This window comes from Haemaphysalis longicornis, unplaced genomic scaffold (genome assembly GCF_048455015.1).
Source record: "Haemaphysalis longicornis isolate Haplotype H1 unplaced genomic scaffold, Haemaphysalis longicornis Haplotype H1 scaffold_2, whole genome shotgun sequence".
NCBI lineage: Eukaryota > Metazoa > Arthropoda > Arachnida > Ixodida > Ixodidae > Haemaphysalis > Haemaphysalis longicornis.
The window spans coordinates 166,142,932-166,163,325 of NW_027526295.1; the positions used below are offsets into that span (position 1 = coordinate 166,142,932).

The 20,394-nt window shown below is 50.6% G+C and overlaps 1 protein-coding gene across 2 annotated transcripts in view; it reads left to right on the plus strand.

Moving 5' to 3' along the window:
* Positions 1 to 20,394, plus strand: part of LOC144169442 (polycystin-1-like protein 1) — a 433,694-nt gene that overhangs the window by 97,451 nt on the left and 315,849 nt on the right. For both annotated transcript variants that reach the window (XM_077698599.1, XM_077698600.1), the window contains exon 2: positions 5,516 to 5,671. In XM_077698599.1, the coding sequence (XP_077554725.1) occupies positions 5,516 to 5,671 (156 nt within the window). The remainder of the gene's footprint in view (positions 1 to 5,515; positions 5,672 to 20,394) is intronic.

Consider the following 20,394-nt stretch of genomic DNA (forward strand, 5'->3'; position numbering starts at 1 on the left):
AGGACGTGCGATCTCGCGAGAATCAGCTGGGTGTGCGCCTAGAAAGAAACGCAAGAGCAATGCGGCTCAGTAGGGCAACATACCGAGACTAGGTTAGAAGTGCACGGCCTACTGATATAAAATTATTCACAATTACCGTAATCTGCGTTGACGCTTTTTCTCTCGAATAAGTATTTCCGTGTCAGGATGTCTGTTATCCAGCGCTTGTGATCATAATAAGCTGCAGCAGTTCGGACGTTCTCCTGTTAGCACTTCGTGAAGGATGTACCGTTACGTCCTGCGAACACGCCATCTGTTGGCGGTTCGCTCCTTTATGAAACGGAAGGAAGGAATAAATTTTATGACACTTTAATTAAGCTTTATTTAAAAAAAAATGGATGCCATCCCGCCCTGCGAGAGCGGATGTCCAACCCTGTAAACCACTACACATGTTTATAGGGAGGGTGTGAACATTCCTCGTTGTTTCGGGGGGCTTGCCGCTTGCGTTCGGCTTCGCTGGTGGCAAATGCGGGGTCCTGCCTGGCCTGGCGCATGCGCAAGCCCTCGAATGTCCTCAACCCCCTCCTCTTTCGAGAGCAGCTGCGAACCTAATCTTTACCAGAACACGGGGTTTGGGTGTGGGGCTCCCATTGTTCACCGGCGCCCTATCATCTATCACACGGTTTGTATGCTTGTTTTGAGGTTTTTCTTTACATGAATACCGAGCTCCATGCGTCAGGCCTGATTAGCCTGGCGCATGCGCTCGGCGTCTTAGGCGAGAACTGCTGGGTCCTGCCTGTGTTTTTGTTTACGCACGAAATTTTCGGACCAACAAGAGGCTCACAGCTTCGCTCAAAAACAAGCTGAAACCATCGCTGCTCCTATTCTATCCATCATCTCTCGTAATGCGGGCTGCATTCTTTAACAACGCAACGCAGTTGCGCTGTGGGCAAAGTTATAGAATACTGGCACCTAAATGAAACATCATTATTTTCATTACACAGTCCCATAACGCAGCGTGCTACCACAACATTGCATAGTCTGCGGCAGGGATTTTCATTAGACGTAGGGCTTCGCGTTCGTACGGACTGTCCTGATATCGACGATGTGGCATCGTGTACGGAAACGTGCAGGGAGAGTGTAAGTTGCGGCACGTAACCGCCGTGCGTAAATTCGCATTACCACCCTGTGGAAGCAGCGTATCTTGCGTAAAAACGTCAGAGTGTTGTCATCACGACGTCGCCAACTATACGCTGCAACGTTATTGATGCGAGGGGCTAGCACTTTAGGCTACGCGTAGTACACGGTGGCGAATGCGGCGAGAGGTTCTGCCCGCACACACTCGGGCGCTGGGAGCCGACGCGTTAAGTGGAGGTTGGCGGGGCGCTTAAAAGCCGGCGTATCCTCATTTGTAGCGCCCAATTCGGTCGTGCGGATGCGGGGATGGAGAGCTCTGCGGCGAGGCAGCTGAGCCGCAGCAACTGACGCTCTTTTCTCTCTCTCTCTCTCTCTCTCTCTCTCTCTCTCTCTCTCTCTCTCTCTCTCTCTCTCTCTCTCTCTCTCTCTCTCTCTCTCTCTCTCTCTCTCTCTCTCTCTCTCTCTCTCTCTCTCTCTCTCTCTCTCTCTCTCTCTCTCTTATAAGTAGCCGTACATTCCTTAGCTTTTCTTCCCCCCTTTCTTTTATCGTTTTGGTGGCAGCTGTGATTTTCTTCTTTTTTTAGACACTCGAGATCGCTTGGATATCTGAGAATAGTCCTTCGTCGTATTTGTCGGAGTAACGGAGCTAACCGTTGCTGTAAAAAATAAGAAATCATGGTATTTAAGTTTTTCATGCCATACCACTAAGTTTTTGTGGAGTACAGTTTGAGTTTAACGCGTGACTAGTTAGGTGCCACTTACCAATGTTTTTTTTTTTTTTTCTGTGTTGGTGGAGTCGATTCTTTTTTCTTTTACTATTCAATTAGAGAAAGCGAGGAGTTTAATGAAACCACAGGGAGTTCAGCCTTGCAGCGAGCTTTACCGGTTTCGCCGGAGAATGGCTGTCGGAAAGGCAAATCACGCAAGCCCTCAAAAACTCGCACAAACACAAACAGACGTAGGAGCGCAGGCACAGCACACGCGGGGAGCGTGATTTCGTTCGACGTTCACGGAACTCTGTCCAAACCACGTCCACCGGAAAAATACACTGAGGCCCATCTTGTCGCACCTACCACCGTGCTGTGGTCCGAAAGCGTAACTGAATTTTAGGGATGACGTTTGGAAGAGCCGCTTGGGTACTGCGGGTTTTGTTAGGCTTAACCGCGTCTGTTATTTCCAGCTTTGTGACCTCGCGATGTCCAGGAGAGATCGTGTTTCGTGAGCAGCGTCAGCCACCGCAGCGGGAGTCCTGAAATTTCTACAATCCATCGCATGTCATTGAAAGAAATTACGCGTCGTAGTTTTTTGTGCGTTGCGGAGGCCATGAGACATGTCGAAACGCATCCGTTCAGAATCACGGTATTCGTTATTTGGCGTTATCGATTACTGCTACCACAGTTTGCGGGCTCTAGATGAATGAGAATATATAGCTATCGAATACTGCTAAGAAAAACTGCGAACCGGCATCTATACTTCCACAACCACTACATATTTCTCTTCGCGATTTCGGTTTTAACTACTTCTTTTGTTTAATGTAATTTTGTTTTTAACTAATGTGACTAATATTGTACCGCATAGCTATGGTGTGCAGCAGGATCTAGTACAAATATAGTAGCAAGAGTGACCGCAGCATTCATTCCCACGTTCTGTACTCGGCGCACGCAAAGCGGGCGACTTCCGGTTGTTTAAATTTCGCGCGCGGCATCCTAAGCGACGCAGGCTCCTCTTCTTCTTTTCTGTTGCTAACAATTATTAGGACACAAAGAAGGAGGTTGATTGCCTCACCCTTCTCCTCTTCCTTGTCGTTCTCCCTTTCGCTCGCGCATTCTACTCGAGTGCCTTTTGTGTAACGAGCGACATTTGCGAAGGAAATAAGAAGGCCAAACACGGAATTACGGCGAGGGACGAGCAGAGGGGGAACGGCGGAAAGAAGCCGAGGAGAAAGTTAACGCGGCTCGAAGAGTAGGCTGTCTGTACCTCGAAAGCGGCGCGCCCCTTTCATAACGCGCTCATATTCTCCTCCCTTCCTCCCCACTTGGCCGCCGGGCCCGTTGATTGCATTCACTGCGAGCGCGGCTTTTCTGCACGACACGCGCGCCTTGCGGGGCCAGCTTGCGTGCGCACCGCGCGCGCGTGCGACTGAAGTGCCTTTTTTTTCCCTTCTTTTGCTTCTTCTTGACCGCGCTGCGTTAGAAGAGGGCCGCGTCATTTCCCCAAGGCGAAGTTAAACAAAGCCGCCTCCGCGAGTGAAATTCCAGCTTTATAGCCGCGCTCGCAGTGCGCTTTTCGTAGCGACCTCCCGTGCGTGCGACGCTAGGGGGGGTGGAAAGGGGGGGATGCGAACTGGGATGGAGCCTGGCTTTGCGGAGCCACACGAGCCGTGCTTTGGTTTGATCCTGCCTTTGGCTGCGTTCTATGTGCCGTATGAAGAGCGGACTCTCTCGCCCTGTGTGCGTGCGAGGGTGAAGCACGCGGCGCTGATAGGGGCGCGGAAAAGAGGGCCCGCTGGAGTTTTGATTTTTTGCTGCCCGCGTAAAACCTGCCGCAGAAGGGCGGCCTAGCGTATTGCTGAGTGCTCACCACTCGGTTCGTCCAGCGCGTTGTCGGCGTGGCGGTTTGCCGGCTTTCAATTTGTATCGTGGTGGGTGCATCACGCTGGCCGGCATTCGCTTTGGGTTTAATGCCGGGGAACTACAGTTGAGATAAGAGATGCCATAGTGTAGCTCCACCTATCCAATTAGAAAACTCAGATTTTGCTGTGTGGGCACGATACACCGGCTGCAAAGCTTCTTTCTTTTCGTTTGTTTGTTTGCTGCTTGCTCAGTCGTTGTGTTTACGTCTCTTTCGCCTCCGCTACTATCAGATCTTCTTCTTTCAGCGCAGAAATTACGCGGTGCTAACCGTTTCTCTTTGCAACGGGGACCCGACATTTGTAATTATGTGCGAAACGTCAGGCTTGATTGTACGAGGCTCTGTTCGTTGAGTTTCCGAGAGATTGATTGATTACCTAAGGCAATCAGCACCGGGCCAGAATACTTCCCGAAAAGCTTAGAGAATTTCTCGAATTTCCCGTCTTTGACTCCACAAAGAAGTACCGTATTTCAGGGCAGCTTTAATTATATAACGTAGCCTCAATTCCGATATTTTACGTGAAGGCGTGTACTCTTCGCACTTCCATTGCAGAAATAATTAACACTGAACTTTAAAGTATTAAGCATTTGTATGTGGGCTAAACGAATAAATTTGTCCGTGTGTTACCCCCGATGTTTCGCACTTTCACCGCACACGAAAAGGTATTACAAAAGGCTCCTGGGTCGCTGAGTGAAGCTGAGTTCAAAGGGACTCTGTGTAAGGCGCTCCATAGGGATAGTGGAGCTTCATGGGGGTATAGAATACGCGACCCTCGGTCCTTCATACTTTGATATAAGACTGCTTGAATGGCCCTGTAAAAATGCCTTAAAGCAATGCATTTCTGTACAGTAGTGGAGCCTGCGTTAAGGTGGCTAGGTACACGGCGCACCATAGTGGTACAGGGCGTCTTATGAAAGTATTTAATAACCGACCATCGGGCCTTCCTAATTTCGAATGAGACTGCTTAAGTGGCTCGTGAAAATAATTTCTACTCAGCAATGCACCCGTGTACAGCAGTAGAACGACCTTCAAGAGGCTCGGTGCATAGCACATCGGCTTATAGCACTTATTCGACAATTCGCATTTCGGAGACCCCGCATTTTTAAGATTATTTTTCTATGAGCCCTAGGGAACGTGGAGGAGACGACTGCTTCGCGGCCGCGAGAGGCCGGCGCTCGGGGCCCTCTCGTCGCATCCACACCAACTCCGCGCTGGTATCCGCTTCCCGGAAGGGCCATGCTAACATAACGGCGCCTGGCCGCTCGCGCATTCTCTGCGTGTTCCAAAATTATCGGCGCAGCCGCTTCGCGCGAAGCGGGTGATTTATTATGAACTGCGTTCACTATAAGCGAATTCCGAGAATCGTCCCGCTCCTTTCGCCTGTATACTCTTGCGAGTGAAAGAGAGTGAATGAAGATTCTTTAATGAGAGTTCCGTCCTGCACACTGCTGGCCTTGCCAGTTTAGATGAATGGTGAAAACGTGATGGATGGTGAATATGGCACCTAGGTGGGACAACGCACGCACGCACGCACGTGGACGGACGGACGGAGGCGTCACAAGCTGGCCTCTTTAACAGGCGTTTTTTTTTTTGTATTGTTGTGTTTCGCCCCTTTGACGTGCGCTGATCTGCTTCCCTGCAGAAGAGTATGTGGTTGACGACTTGGTACTCATCTGTTAGTACCCACCATTACGGCGTGCTGGTCACCCGCCGTAGCCGAGTGGGTTGGCTCATGCTTCCCTTCCTCCTCTCTCTGCCCACCCTGCAGATGGCGACGGCGATTGGACGCCGGTGCTCGCGTGGTGTCCGTGGCTGTGCTCACATCTCCGGTCCATCCGACACTGGGCGTCTTCGTCCGCCTCGATCGGAAACAGCTGCTTTCGCGACTGAGCATTTCCGGGCCAGCGGTCGTCGCGTCGTGCAGGTGAGTTTACACTCTCTGCTGTGCTTCTGCGCACTGAAGCTACGATTGGGCAATGAGTCTCGCGGTAGTGCGGGGCTACGGAATAATCGTGACTGCCTGGAGACATTTCTTCAGCGTGTGCCGCAATCGCGACTGTCGGGCGTTTTCGTTTTCAGCCTCCTTCATAAAAACGGCCACCGCATGTGCACGGAAACCGCGCCATCGTGCTTTGAAGGGCCTTGCCTACCGGGCTACCGCGGCAGGTTGTGAGTGGCTTGGCGTAGATTGTGCTAGTCGCTGGCCGCTATTACGTGGCTGTGACAGATGCGCAGAGTGACCCTGGAGTTTCCGTCGCGTCGACGCCATGTAAACAGCACTAATTATATGTACTTACTGAACCTCAACCGTCCTGTCACCACATGTATTATTATTATTATTATTATTTACAGCCGAAGCATGAAGGCTTCGGCTGTTCTTCGACACTTTCATAAAAACTGATTGATTGATATTGATTGATTATAGCAAATCTACCATGGTAGTTTGATGCAATTCCACTACCACTTGTGCATAGCATACAACTAGCAGCCGTGGCCTGGATAAAATTGAGCAATTCGCACACACCTGCAGACTTCGCAGCGGGTGCAAAAAAAAAAAATTACGCCCATCTTCCCGCGATGGTACCCTGATGTGATGCGACGCATCAGGGGGGAGCGTTTGGACTGACGCTGGTATTGGATTGCGTCAGTCCACTCGCTGAAGGGACTGTCGCTTCCATCACGTCTTCATCGGAAGAATCAAGTCAAGCACGCAGTCGTCAAGCAAAGTGACGCGAAGTCGAATGAGAGCGAGCGCTGACTGAACCGCCGCAGCGCGCTACCCGCTTTATATTCACAGCGCCTGAAGGAGAGGAGACAGCGGAGGGCAGTCGCGCATGCGCGCACTTGCGCGACAGGAGCGGAGCGAAGCGAGCGAAGCGCGCGCACGCAGCTGTTGTTTATGATAATGAGACGGAGTGAGAGTGTTGCCCACAGCTGTCGGAGAGAAGAGCGGAGGAGAGTCGCGCATGCGCAGGTGGCGTGCGGACGCCGCCGACGCAGGAGGGACATGCCTCAGAGCAAGAGATACGTCGCATCTAAAAAAGAACCCGCGAAGAGCGCCCGAGGTAGCGTAGTGTACCTTTCGCTACAAAAAGGGGAAAAGAGACCTCCCCCCTTCCCTCTCCCCCTTCATCCCCGTTTTCAGTTGAAGGGAGGGTCAGCAAAAAAAAAACACCATGTTTATAAAATCACTGCTATTAAGACCCCCTTTGATAAGTTTCGTCGAAAACGGAGCCAAAATACGCCATTTCATGTCTTGTTTGTATTTGTTTAATTCTTATCGGGGCACATATTTGATTCTTCCTCCGTGGGTACCCCAGAAGTGCTCGTCGCCACCCCTTATTCAACTTCAGCCAATTAAGAGCTGAAAAAGTGCTCCAGACACCTCATGCGTGCTTTTAGACGACACGAGGTCCCGGTGCGCTGACTAAATTACGCATAGCTTTTGAAGGTTGGCTTCCATGAGCTCAGTGTCACTGTGAGCCCATAGAGTTCTCTTTGAACTTACTCTGAATGTGTCACCCTAGTGTTCACATTCTCATTGTAACAGTTGAACTGCAGCTCCCGATAAAAAATAAATTAATAAATTAACATTCGGTTTCATCAGAACGCTAAAGCAGATAAAGTTGCGTTTTCCTCGTAAGTCTCGGTTAAATTGCCCACACGCAGTGAAATTCACCGTAGGTTCGCTGTTCCCGTATCACAGCGAGCCGTGGGGATCTCAACTCGTACACTCACTGCAAGGCAAGCTCGAACCCACGAGACTGAATTTCTGAGCTTCTTTTTAAACTGGTAGCTATCAGTTCTGACCGCCTTCGTTATTCAAACAATGTATTCTCTATTGCGTGTTTCAATCAAATGCAGTCGAACTCGTCTACTCAGTGAAGCTTGCCCATCTCGAATGCCCGCTGGTTTACTTCACTCATACTGGGCCATGTGACCGTACTCATTTCAGAGTCGCCGTACTTCCAGTGTCGTATGAACTATAGCGCAAAAGACAGGACGAAGGAACACAAGCACAACAGACGGGCGCTAAGTTCCAACTAAAACTTATTCGAAGAAACGTCAACCACATCCAAGTTGAAAAAGACAAGAAAAATTTCGGTAGTTTCCCGTATTTTCGCGTGTCGTGCGGTCGTCTGGTCGTATTCTTGTCGTGTCGTGATTCTGATGGTCTGTCGTGTGTTGTAATCCTGTCGTGGTTTTGATGTTCCGTCGTGCCGAATTCCTGTCTTGTCTTGATCCTGATGTTCCATGAGTAGCTGGACATGGCTTGAATGCTACTGCCCGTTGTGAAAAGTAGCGTAAATGGCAGTTCTGTTGTGACTACAGGAATGTTTGTTGTTGAGAAAATTGTCTTTGTCGTTACGACAGCAATGCGTGTCGTAACAACAGGACTTCTGTTATCGCAACAAAGTTTTTTTTTTTGTCGTACGACAGGTATTTTTGTTAGGTTTTTTTGCGGTATTCCTGTTGTGATTTTAAACTGGGATATGTTCCACCAACTTGCTCACGTCAAGCTCCATCTGTTCCAGCGTCGGCTCAACCTTTTTTGCATTGTTTGAACACTGTTTGGACACTTTACGGGGTCGTCGAGACTACCACGTTTCCGAAAAGCGTAACCTCACCCGTTGCGACGATTGGTCGAAGTAGCGTTCGCGGGGAGCAGAGGGTGCCCCGCCACCACCTCCCGACTTGTCGCCGACGCTGCGGGAAGATTTTCTCGCTTGCCCGCTCGAGCTTGCGGCACTCGGTCGGCGCAGCGGATTATATGACGGCCCTTCCAGCGGCTCTGATTGCAGGCGGCGATGTCACTGGGACACGACAATGGCGGTTGAGGACGCCGCGCGATTTCCATGCATATTGATTTGCCCTCTGCCGTTGGCCGGGGCCACAATTAGTGGCGCCCCCTGTTCGCCTTTTCTCTGGCGAAGTGGGGCTCAGCGTCGCTGCCCCGATGATGCTTGGGCTTGTTCTGCTGTGTAGTTTGAAAGCGTAGTTGTGGCGGGGCTACATTATCGTAGGAAATTCCCCTTTCGCCAGTTCTTTTATTTATTGCACTATAACCGTCGATAGGACAGAGTTGCATGCAGCGATAACATGTTTATAGCGACAAACGGTGCGGCCGTTGCATAGTAGAACAAACGCTGAAAGTTGCTCCTTTCCGGGTTTTATAGAAGCTGGAAGCGACGAAATTCTGCTTTGCTAAGTGATAACGATTGGTGTCGAGTGTTTACAATGGTCAGTAGTTGATTTATTTATAAAATGTAATTAAAATTTGCTTAGCAAAGCGTTCTTTTTTTCTTCATAAAATTGGCCGCATATCTCCAAGCGACTTGTTGACGTTCACCCGCAGCGACGAAGTATAACGTTGCCCGTGGGGATTTCCTCTGACACGACACAGATGCCGACGCCTCGGCGAAAGGAATTAACGCGCGAAAAATCCCGCCTCGCCCGGGCGGCGAATACACCCTTGCATAAGGGCAGCCTTCATTGTAACGAAGTTAGCTTGCGCCGCATAGCGCCCGCACTGATTCCCTGTTCAGCGCAAAATTTGTTCTTTCCCGCCGAAAGAATTAAAAGCGCGCCCGACCTGTCGCAGTATAGTGGGCCGCCAGATTGCCCCTCGCATTAAGCTCGCTCGCGCGGCTTTCCAAAACTGCGCCCATAGGACCGCCGGTGTGTGCGCGGGGCCTTTTTCAGCCTCGCGATCCCTTTGCCTCCTCACCTCTCCCTCTCTCTTCCTCGCAAATTGTGTGAGGCGGTCGTCTAATTGGCTTTTCCTTCGTGGCCGCTGCGGCCCCGTTGTTCCTGCGCCAGGCCAGCGGTAGCCTTCGCGCCGGCAATTTGCGAGTGAAAATGCAAAGAGGCTTTGTAGGGACTGGTTGACGCTGCTTGAGAGACCGAACGGCGCGTCGCTCGGTTATAGGGGCGTGGAGCACGCTTTACGACGAGCAGTTTTGGAAGCCTTCAGTCTCCAGCCCCGCCCATTCTCACTTTCCTTTATAATAAGCGAGGTAATGTCCTCCTTTGCGGCCCTTTTCACGAAGCATTTTCTTCATCAGCGGCAGAATGGAGAGCTGAATCTGAAATTTTCTTGCGCGGTGGCCACTTGCGGGCGCGGGTGGATTGTGCGTATGGCGCAGCTTATAACGCGAGTCCTCAACGCTAGTATAAGTGCGAGAGATTAAAGCAAACGGCGCGCTTAGTGGGGGCCCGTATTGCATTTATGTTAGGCATGCCGAACTGGCGAAGCAAGGCGTGGGGGAAAGGCATCGAGGAGAGCCATAAACACAACTGCATACAGCCGTCCTTGATAAGTGGGCGGGTGAACTGGGAAACGTTGTTCAAAATCGAATGGGGTGAGGTCATTTTCTCGCTCTCCTTATAACATTTGTGCGCCTTTTCTCTTCGGTATTAGTCTTTTTTTTTTTCGCCTCATTTTATTCCAGTTTAGTTGTTCTCTGTTTTCATTCGTTTCCGTGTCGCCATAGCGAAAATGTTTCTCCAAGCTTCCCAGCTCTTACGTCCCCCTTCGAAGAATTCGTTTCTTTGCATAAGGAATCATGCACACTGACCTGGAATTTTCCATAGACTGCCACTTTTTTGCGAGAATACTTCGCGACTTTTCTCCGCCACTGTTCACTGCTATAGCAGCGACGTTTTTTTCTCCTTCTACTTGTATTTCTCCCTTTGTGCGTCCCTTTGTGTTCTTATATTCCACAAGGCAGCATCGATTCTGAATCGCGCTATAGGCGTGAGCTTCGACGGCGCATGGTCGAAAGCGAACGGAGCATGCAGCCGCAGCAACTGCAACAGCAGCAGCGAGAGGGCGTCGTCGACTTGGGAAGGTTTTGCTGTTGTCCGCCTCCGCGCCATTGGAAACCTTAACGATGCAACGGCCCTTTATGGGCGCTGCAGGAAGCCATTCAGCGCTGAGAACTCGTTTACCGCCTGGCATGAGGGTCGAGTGCAAGGTATGCGAGCGAAAAGAGGGTAGAAAAAAAATGGGAAAGAAGGATATAAAGTCGCAGCGGTGCATAGATGTATGCGCTGCTGCCGCTGGTGGAAGAGCACGAAAACTCGAGGTTGTCGATAGGGAGCGTTGTTGATAAGCTTATGAATTTCCTTTTGGCAGCCCTCACTGGAGAAGGTCCCTTCGTTTGAGAAATGTGAATTCGTGGGAATTCGACGGGGCGTATTGAGTGTTTGAGAGGTTTCGTACGCGCGTTGCCTCCGGTGTACGAAAGGCAGCCCGGGGGATGATTGCCCGAGTTTTCTTTTTTTTTTTTTTTGTGAGAGTGCGTGCAGTTGAAATGTTCGCGTTCTTTAAATGACGCTACTTAAGACTTTTTGTCTGCCGGCGTAGCTGCCTCCGAAAGAAGGGCATGATTTTAAAGGCTCAACACGCTCCTTCGCGATGCGATGCTTTTTGTACCTTTTATGGGAAAGCGGTCGGTCGAAAATCGGGCGTTGAGGCCAAAAGACGGGACTCAAAATGGCTGGCTGTGCAAGAACACCGCGAGTTCAGTAATCCTGTTGAGAAAGAATTCGGTTGATTTGGGTCTGTATGAGAATCGAACTGGGGACCTCCGGAGTGCAAGGTGAGTGCGCATTCCGAATACCACGATGTTCCTACGGCTCGAGCTGACTCAAAGTGGACGCAGGGAATGCGTCTTGGCTTTATACTTGGCAGCACACGTTAGACACATTTACTGAGGCCTGCATGAAAATTTCGGTGTGCGAATTAGCGAAGTAGCAATCAGGCGAGTCGCAGAGTTCACTAAATGTCCTCTTTGCTTGGCGTGCAACAGTGGCGCTATTAAACTAACAGTAGTAACGGTAGCGTACCCACGAAAACCTGCGATCGTATACGGCGCTGCCCCGGCGAGTGAACAGCTCGCAAGAGAGAGGCGAACGCGTGTATGTGCTGGGCTGCCGTGAGGCTCAGTGTTGCGCTTCGAATTCTGACGTCGTCAGGTGGTGCCGGTAGCTTTACGTGACACGTTGGTTGGGTATGCGGCGGGCACTATATTTAGATGAAACGTGCCGGCGGCGACGGAAATGACCAATGATCTGAAAATTAAGGAATTCTAAACTAAACGGAACGTTTCTCTTGCAACAGAACCACTTATTAGTGGTTCTGTAGCGCGCGTGCAGGTACGTGTGGACGTGCTGAACAAATTATCGTCATATTCAGCCTGTTATCTTAGGAGTGGATGACAGGCCGTTGTTTATGTTGGTGAGAGGACGTGCGATTTTTCGCTACTATTCACCCTTCCCTGCGGTCTTCGCCATGAAGAAAGGATCCGGATCCGGTTCCGTTCCTCAACTAACGCGCGAAGAACGGGGAAATCCCGTCGTCCCTTCTACCAGGAGCGGGATTATATATTACTTCGTTAAACGCAGCAAAAAAAAAAAAAACACAGGACGAGGGAGACAAGGACCAGCGCTACTTACAACTTAATTTTAATCACAACCACGGGGCATATAAACAGAAACGAAGTACACGCTCAAATGACTATAAAGTTTTTCATGTCACTGCACAGCCCCCCACGCACCCGTCATGCACGCATGTGCGATAAATGCTTATCCAAAAAGGCATTGTTACCGCTCTTAACGAGGTAACAATGGAGTACCAACTAGCTCGTACCCCATACGTTGTGGGATTATATAATGACACTCGTAATTTCGCTCCCAGGGTTATGGACCGGTATGACGATGACAGGATGCGTTGTGAACGCACGTTCGTATATGAGCAAACGTTTGCTCCGCCTGGGCGTATACAGATCGTATTCTCTTCAGCCTATGGTGTGGGCTGCTCGGCAGAGCGTGTGAGAAAGCATGGACGCTGATATCCGACTCGGCTGCTCAACATCCCATTGTCTAGCTATCCGACCGCTCATATGGCGTGTGCTCACATAGGCGTGTGACGGAGAACTCTGGAATGGAACCTTGGGCCTGTTCAGTGGCCGCCACCCGGCGCCAGTCTGGTGGGATTCGGTCGGCGATGGGAAAGAAGGTTCGGCGTGTTTGTGCTCGAGTCGGCGCGCTGCTTTTCGCCTTCGAAGCTATGTTGGGACGGTGACGGTATAGGTTGTTTCCTGCTGCCGCGAAGTCCGCTCGTCCTTGGACATTGAGAAGCCCCGTCGAGGGCTGAGCCTCGAGCTGTGTTTGTTGATTCGAACGGCCCCCAGCATTGCAAGCACTGCGGGCTGTTGGCGTAGAGCTCGAGTGCCTTGCCAAATTCCGCGTTTGCAGGGAGCGTGGGTTCCGAAAGGGGATCCGCTATTGCCACTCACGTGGTTTGTGGTCAAGGAAGCTGGCTGTGGGCGCGAAATACGAGGTGTGTATTTTCAGGAAGGCTCGTGAATCCACCCGCTTTGGGTTGCCAGGAGTTTTCTGAGTCGACGTGTATGCTTACTACTGTGCAATAATCCATCCATAAATTCTGGTGACTTCTAGGGAGATAAAAAAATACGGGAAGGACGATCGTGAAGAAAATGCAATTCCAAGGAACGTAATAGTGTGGGGAAGTGAATGCAAGATAACGAAGAGCAGAATAAAAGAACGGGTAGGGAGGAATGAGAAATGAGTGACCACCGTGGTCGAAGTCCGGACGAAACGACTCACGTCACTAAGGTATGGCAGTGGATTCTAGGGCAAATAGGCGGAAGCGGGATAGTGGTTATCTGGCCCAAAGCCAGAAGTATCGGCATGGCTGGGCGATACAGTTTTTATTAGCAGTGGACAGGTGTCGGCCTCGTCCGTGCCAACCAACTTCCATCGCGAGGTGCCGCAAATGTTCATAAGTGTACAAATGCGTGTGCTTCGAACTTCATTCTCGCTCAAGTTCTTGGTGTTCTTTGGGAGGGAAGTCGCCCCACATCCGCTAACCGCTGCGGAACGGGCTCAGATCCCGAAACTATATGTAACGCGTGTAATCAAATTTTCCCCGTCATTCAACCATTCAATTTTTACATTCACATTCCGTGTTCGTGCAAATTTCGTGTTCGTTCCAGGGGCCATGGTCCTCTTCAGCGGGGCCATGCTTTCATGGTGCCTCCCATCACTCCCAGGTCTAAACGTTGCCCAGGTCATTCAGAGTATACGGGTTGCCGCCTGGGTCTTCCGCTGCTCTCCCCCTTCTTTGGTCCTGGTTGCCTGCGGACGACCGCGGCTGCCGGCTGGAATGCGTGCCACTCACCCATCCCCCTCCTCCTCCGTGTTTCCCCCTTCTCATTCGTTGCGTTCTCCCAACCACCCAAGCGAGAGCGTGTGGATGGACGTCTAAAAAATAAAACCCTGCCCAGCGTTCCCGCCGTCTAGCTCGTACGTGTTCTCGTGCCTTCGTCTCCTCCTTCTCTTTCTATTTGGTCCCATAGACTATGCACACCGGTGGTGCTTTCTGTTTTGCTCCACCACACGTCCGGGCTGCGGCGCTACAGCCCCTTTGTTTGTGTAAGCGGATTCGCGCGGCACTTCCTTTGGCTTCCAATACGGGTATCGCTCTCACGAGTGGAGTGTGCGTTTCCACGTGATGAATGGTCGCGCTGGAATGCTGCTGTTGTCTGCGGCCGAACGATCGGTTGTGTGAACCAGAGCAAGAGATGATCGAGCGGAAGCTGAGCGCTCGCCGATATGACTGATGTGAGTCGATGAGCCGCGAAGGAATTCGGGTTCGATATTACGGCGTATTTCGAAACTAAGGATTCTTGGCAAAATGCGGAGAGGAGGGTGACCTCATGTTTATGGAACGGCTTTGTGACCGCCATCGCAGGAAAGGTGCCATCGGTGTAAGAGATGCGGTGACTGATCCAACCATCTCTCCCGTAAGGCTAGCAAAATTGAGCCTAATGTATGCTTAAGCTGGTGTTATACTGACTGCTCACGTTGAAGGGAAAGTTCTCTTTTTTTTTACTATGTTGAGTTTCTCAGAGTACTGAACAGGGGCAGGGAATTTCCGGTTGCAATAGACAGGAAACAAAATGTGACCGACTTTTTTGTTTTACCTGTGGAATCACTTAAACAAGCAATATATATATTTGGAGATAATGAACAATGAAAGTTATTCGCGTCATATACAAAGTACACGATTGCGGGTGGCCGGCAAAAAAAAAAAAAAAAAAAAAGAAACGCCGTTTCAATGAACACCTTGACATAGCCTTCACATATACAGGCATGCCGCCTCCAAAGTCACATTATTAAATAAAGGTAGGTTGAGGCCAACATAGGCCTTCGAAAGCATAAATCCGCAGCTCGGGCAATTTCGACGACCTTCTGTAAGCGAAAGCAGACGATTCGTTGCGGATTGCGTACAAATACCTACCACGGCGGATCAAATCGAAAGGCTGCCTAAAAATGTCTGTTTTTTTTTTCCTCGAAAACACTTTTTTTCGTCTAGCTCGCAGCTTACCTCGTGTTGTTACATGAATATCGCCGACTTATGCGTTTCTCCAACTTTGCCGAGAAGGCGCCAGCTTGTGGCGTGGCATTCCGCGTGGCTAGGTATTCCTTCGTAGCTTCGCTTCGCACCTGTGCTTCCGCCAAACAAAACGAAAAAAGAAATAATAAAAGAAAAAGAGACAGACCTCAGCTCTCTTAGCAGCCTTTGCGTCCACCTGCGTCTTCCTTTTCGCTTCTCGGCTCAATCGCAAAGAACGTGCCGAGGATAGAGGGTCGAGAGGGAGAGGGTAGACTAGCTGCGGCAAACCCACCGTGGGCAAGACGTAATGTACGGACGGGCCGCGATGCAGCGAGAGAAGACGCCAAGGCGGTTTCGCGCCGTTCACGGTCCAGCGGAGAGAATTCCTCCTCTTGTCCGTGGCAGCCGGCAGGAGTTTCTTTCATTTCTCGCCCCTTTCTCCGCCTTTTGTGGCCCCTCGCCGCCGGAGCGTTGCTCCCCGATGTACGGGCCGTGCGCGCAGCTTGTCATATTCGCCGGCGACCAGGAATGAAAACGAAGAGGGGAGGGCACGGTGGAAAGTCGTGGCGGCCAGCAGCAGCAAGAGCGCCGCCGTCGGCCCGACAGCACTTGCCACCCACCCGAGCAGCAGCTGCGGCAGCGTCTTCAGGGGCCCATCCGTGGAGTCCGCGTATCGGCCCGCACGTAGGGCTCTCGCGATCTCGGGCGTTCGTTGTTCGTTCGCTCGAGTGGATGGCTGGTGGCGGTGGCGTGTGATGAGGAGCCAGGTTGCGGCGGCGGCGGATTCGCAGAGGCATCAGGCGCGCCGTACGTGTATATGGCTCACGGCGCGCGAAGGTCGGCCGCCTCGTATATCACGCGCCGCGCGGCATTCCACTTTTTGTCTGCCTGCCGCTCACTCTTTCCTGGTGCGTCTGCGAGGGGTGGCGGCGGCCGTTTCACTGCGGAGCTGTCGGATCCTCCGCATCCTTTTCTTTTTCATCGCGGAGAACAACGACGCTTATGCCACTGCGCGCGAAATACGAGAGCACGATGCAGCACCGTTCGCACGGCCTCTATAGTGTCGTTAGGCCTAGTTCTCCAGGTGTGCCGCCTATGGGCTGGAAAGTGACAAGATCGTTCGCGCCTCGCTCCAGGCGATCACCCGGTGTGTCCTCGAGTACCCGTGTGCACTGTAGAGTCTGTGTGGGTGTGGGTGTGTTTCGGGGGGAAAAGGGGGGGGGGGGGCATTCATGGTGGCAGCGACGTTTTTACTGCGGAGAAGTGCTCGCGGAATCGGTTGGGCCCACCACCGCGTGTTGCGAGATAGATCCGGCGCTCCGCATGAACTGCTTGCAGAGATCCGTTGGCGTTCTGACAGGTTTTTCGTGGTTGTTTGTGATAACCGGTGCGATGCCAAAACAGAAGAGCCCGCAAAAAGTGCGGTTTCTCGATTTAGAACAGCGGCGTGCCATAGAAAACAAGGCCCAGAAGATAGCCCGGGCGTAACCGTAACTGGAGCGGCAAGCGCTCTGCACCCTTAAATATTCCTTCAAGCTAACAGTTCATTTTTCTGCCCAGAGGTGGCCTTTCCGCGGGCTTCTTTTGGAGGTGTGATAGTGTTACACAGTGCCCATTGCAGTACATTTATTTTTGAGTCGTTGCGCTGCCAGACGCTAGACGTTGAGTTGAGAAGGCTAGATGCATTTCGAACACGTTCATTGTCACCGCGTCTGCGCGTCATGATTTCTTGAGACCTCGTGTACCCGCCATCCCGGTACATTAACTCGCGTATCGTTTGCTTCAAAAGCAAGGGTACTGACGCGTACAAGTGAAGTAATAAAGAGGTATGCTTACGTTGTTGAGTAAATTCCTTTACTCTGCTGACATGATTAGTCAAACTTTGGGTGTTCGTGAATGGCAAAAAAAGCACGTATCCAGAAATTCTTTGACATTATTAATTTTTTCCAAAAGGCAAAAAGGTAACACATCGCACTACATAGACAATTAAAAGGAGGTCGTGTGCTTTGTTTCCTAGAACGCATTCGTTCTGTCCTTTCTTATGGCATAATCAGAAGAAGCCGGGCATGAGACGCGCTGGTTTTCCTGCAAGGAGCGTGATATTACCCGCCATGTTGCTTATTGCAGCAGAAAATTGGCTTAACCGCGTCTGCTGTTATCAACGTCGTACTTGTCCTCGGGGGGGCCTTCTTCGAAATGATTTTTTGCATGCCTTGTTAACGCTTACGAGGCGTCGAGGTTCAATAAGTAAAATTTCACTCGGAATGTCAGTCGCAGTCGCTAGCCCCGAAATAAGGGTTGAAATATGCCGCCCAACGGTATGTCCTAGAATCAGAGAAAGCTGTGCAAGTTTGAATGGACTCATGATTAAATTCTAACTGCGCGTCGGGACGAGGACAAGAGAGGTCACAAACGAGTGCAGTTTCACAACTGAATGATTTATCGGCAGGCTTCTATTATTTCCCTCTTTACAGGAGGCGGTTAAATAGGGAATTAATAGAAGCCTTCTACATTAAAATACTAGGTGACGCATGAGTGAGCGAGCTGTCGATCGTGCTTGCTTGAAAGGAGTGCTCCTATCTAAGCACCACATGGAGCTGAAATTACAATCCCTGTGATAACCGAAATTTTCCAAATCATAACGTTTTCGATCCCCCCCACCCACGTTTCTTGTTTTTTAAGTGCGAATGCACTTCTTAAGCGACCCTGAACCTGCGTCCACCGGCGATGTCCGTATAGCATACCCACGTGGGGGATTGGCCAGGAATCTCCTCGTCTTCCTTGGCAACGGGGGGAGATGGGCGCGCGCTGCCTGGCCGCTGACCTGGCACATACCCACGTGGGGGATTGGCCAGGAATCGGGCGTGAGAAGGGCTAATGCACCCGCTTAAAGGAGTACTGACACGAAATTTCAAAGCTGAGATCCGCTCTAGCAATCAAGTACAACGACAACACAAATAGGTGTCTGTGAATAAATGCATCTTTCTTTCTTTGTAGTTGTGTGTGTGTGTGTGATCTCTCTTTCGCGAACATTACCGAACCGCGCAAATTCAACTCGTGCATTCGCACTTTCACATTCTTCCCCTCGGGGAAATGCGGGGAATTTTATCAGGAGTTCAGTGCTTTCGGATAACTTGCATGCAGTACGACATGAAGCGCCTTGTGAACACCTATATTTACGTTTTTTCAATAAAACATTTAGTTGTGAAACTGCGCTCGCTGATGCCCTAGGTGCACTCATTTCGGGTTTGCTGATACACCCTGCTATTTTTTTTATTCTAGACTCTAAGAAATCACCGCGGGTGGGCTTTTCCACGGTGCTCCATAATTGCCACAATGCTCCAAACATGGAGTCGAGACACGGATGCAGACGATCCCTTCGAAGTGTCCACACGCTCGTGGAAAATGGGAAAGTAGACCGGTGGGCCTTCATGCTGCGTCGCTTGCACAACGTGCCACGGGCGGTCGGCCGAGCTGTCATCAGTCAGAACGACCCTCTTCTCCGTGCGACGGACACTCAGTGGTCACGACTCTTCCAGATCCCAACGCCTCGAAGTGGTAGCCTGCGAAGGCACGGATCATCTACTCTTTCCTATGTCATCTTGCTCCTGGTCGTTTCGCATCAAGTTCCTCGGCTCGTTTCAGCACTACAGTGGCGGTCCGGTAATGGAAAATTATAAAGACTCGGCCATATGGCCGGCGTGCCGTCGGCTCAGTGGCCGAGAAAGAGCAACACGTGGTGACCGCCTTTATGAGTAGGAAAGAAAACAAGTGGGCACAAGCTTCAATGGCTCTTCCCACCTTTCTTTCTTGTTTCTTTTCTTTTTTGCACCAAACGGACTCCGCAGTACGGCAATTTTTTTCGTCGCAGCTTTCGCGCTAACCGACTTGAGCGGCGACGTTGGATCTGTGCCATGTTCAGGCCGCCGGTACAGTCGAACCTCGCTGTAACAAAGTAGTATCGGGACAGCAAATTAGTTCGTTATAACCGATATTCGTTATAACAGCAGAGGTAAAAATCAGCTATAACAAATCGACAATCTGGCTCGCGCAAAAATACCTGACACAAAAATACACTATTTGAGGCTTCGCACCCACTATACACAAGGTAACCCTAAACTTTCTCCTTTTTTTTCATTTCGAGCTCAATTAACTGTAACATGAGTACGGGAAATTACAGCAGAACAGACGTCATTTGACAAAACAGGGCTGCGTTCTTATTTATTTGATGAATGATGTGATCTTCGTGTGGTGGATACTCACAGAATTGAGCAGGATGAAGTTTTGCGCAGTATCCGCGAACAAGAGGGCCTTTATACTTCTGCAGTTTAGGACTACGGGTTTTTTTCCCAATTAGCTCCTCAGCCTCCTGGTCAAATATTCCTTCGTTATATCCGATATCGCGTGGCTCTCACGGTTTTAGTTTCGTTATAAAAGCATGCGTAATTAGAATAAAGCCCGACCAACGAAAGTCTGTATTTAGTTCGCTATAGCCGACAATTCTCTATATCAGTGTTCGTTATAACGAGGTTCAACTGTGCACTGCTGTCTTGGAAGGCCACGGTTGCGTCGTGTACTTTCTTGTTTGATTGATAACTCAGCTTTTATTTGCACTGAAGCCGGTAGTTCTTCGTGTCAGTTATTCCTACAAGCATGTGCGCATTGTAAGGAGGCCGACTTTGTATTGAGATTTGCTGCAAAGCCAACTTTGTAGCCAGCGCTAACTTGACGTCGGTTGATGCAAACGGCAGCGCAACGTATACAGGAATCTGCGCATGCGCCCGTATGCAACATGTCCCGGTCCCGCCGTGTGATACCACTAAGCTTCGCCTGGACTGCGGGACAACCTCCACCCGGAGGGGTGAACGAGGTCCCGTCAAGGACGCGGTAAGGTCATAGGCACAATGTTTTGCGCGAGTGGCTGATGAAAATGTTATAGAGGTACGGGCATCATAACCAAAACTGGCGTCACTACCGGAATCGACCCCATCAGAGACAGTAGCCGTAAGTGCTGTCGCTTCCAGGTGTGAGTTTGCATTCGCTTGTGTAAACTCCATCACATGTAACAGTAGTGCTGGGCAGTGAAGCAGCAGCGGAGCGGAGGGAACGCTGAAAACACCATTTCGCACAGAAAACTCTCACATTAAACAGCCTCGCTTATTTATAAAGTTATACCGAAGTGCAAATGTGCCTCGACCCTTGAAAAATATTACGAACAAAGG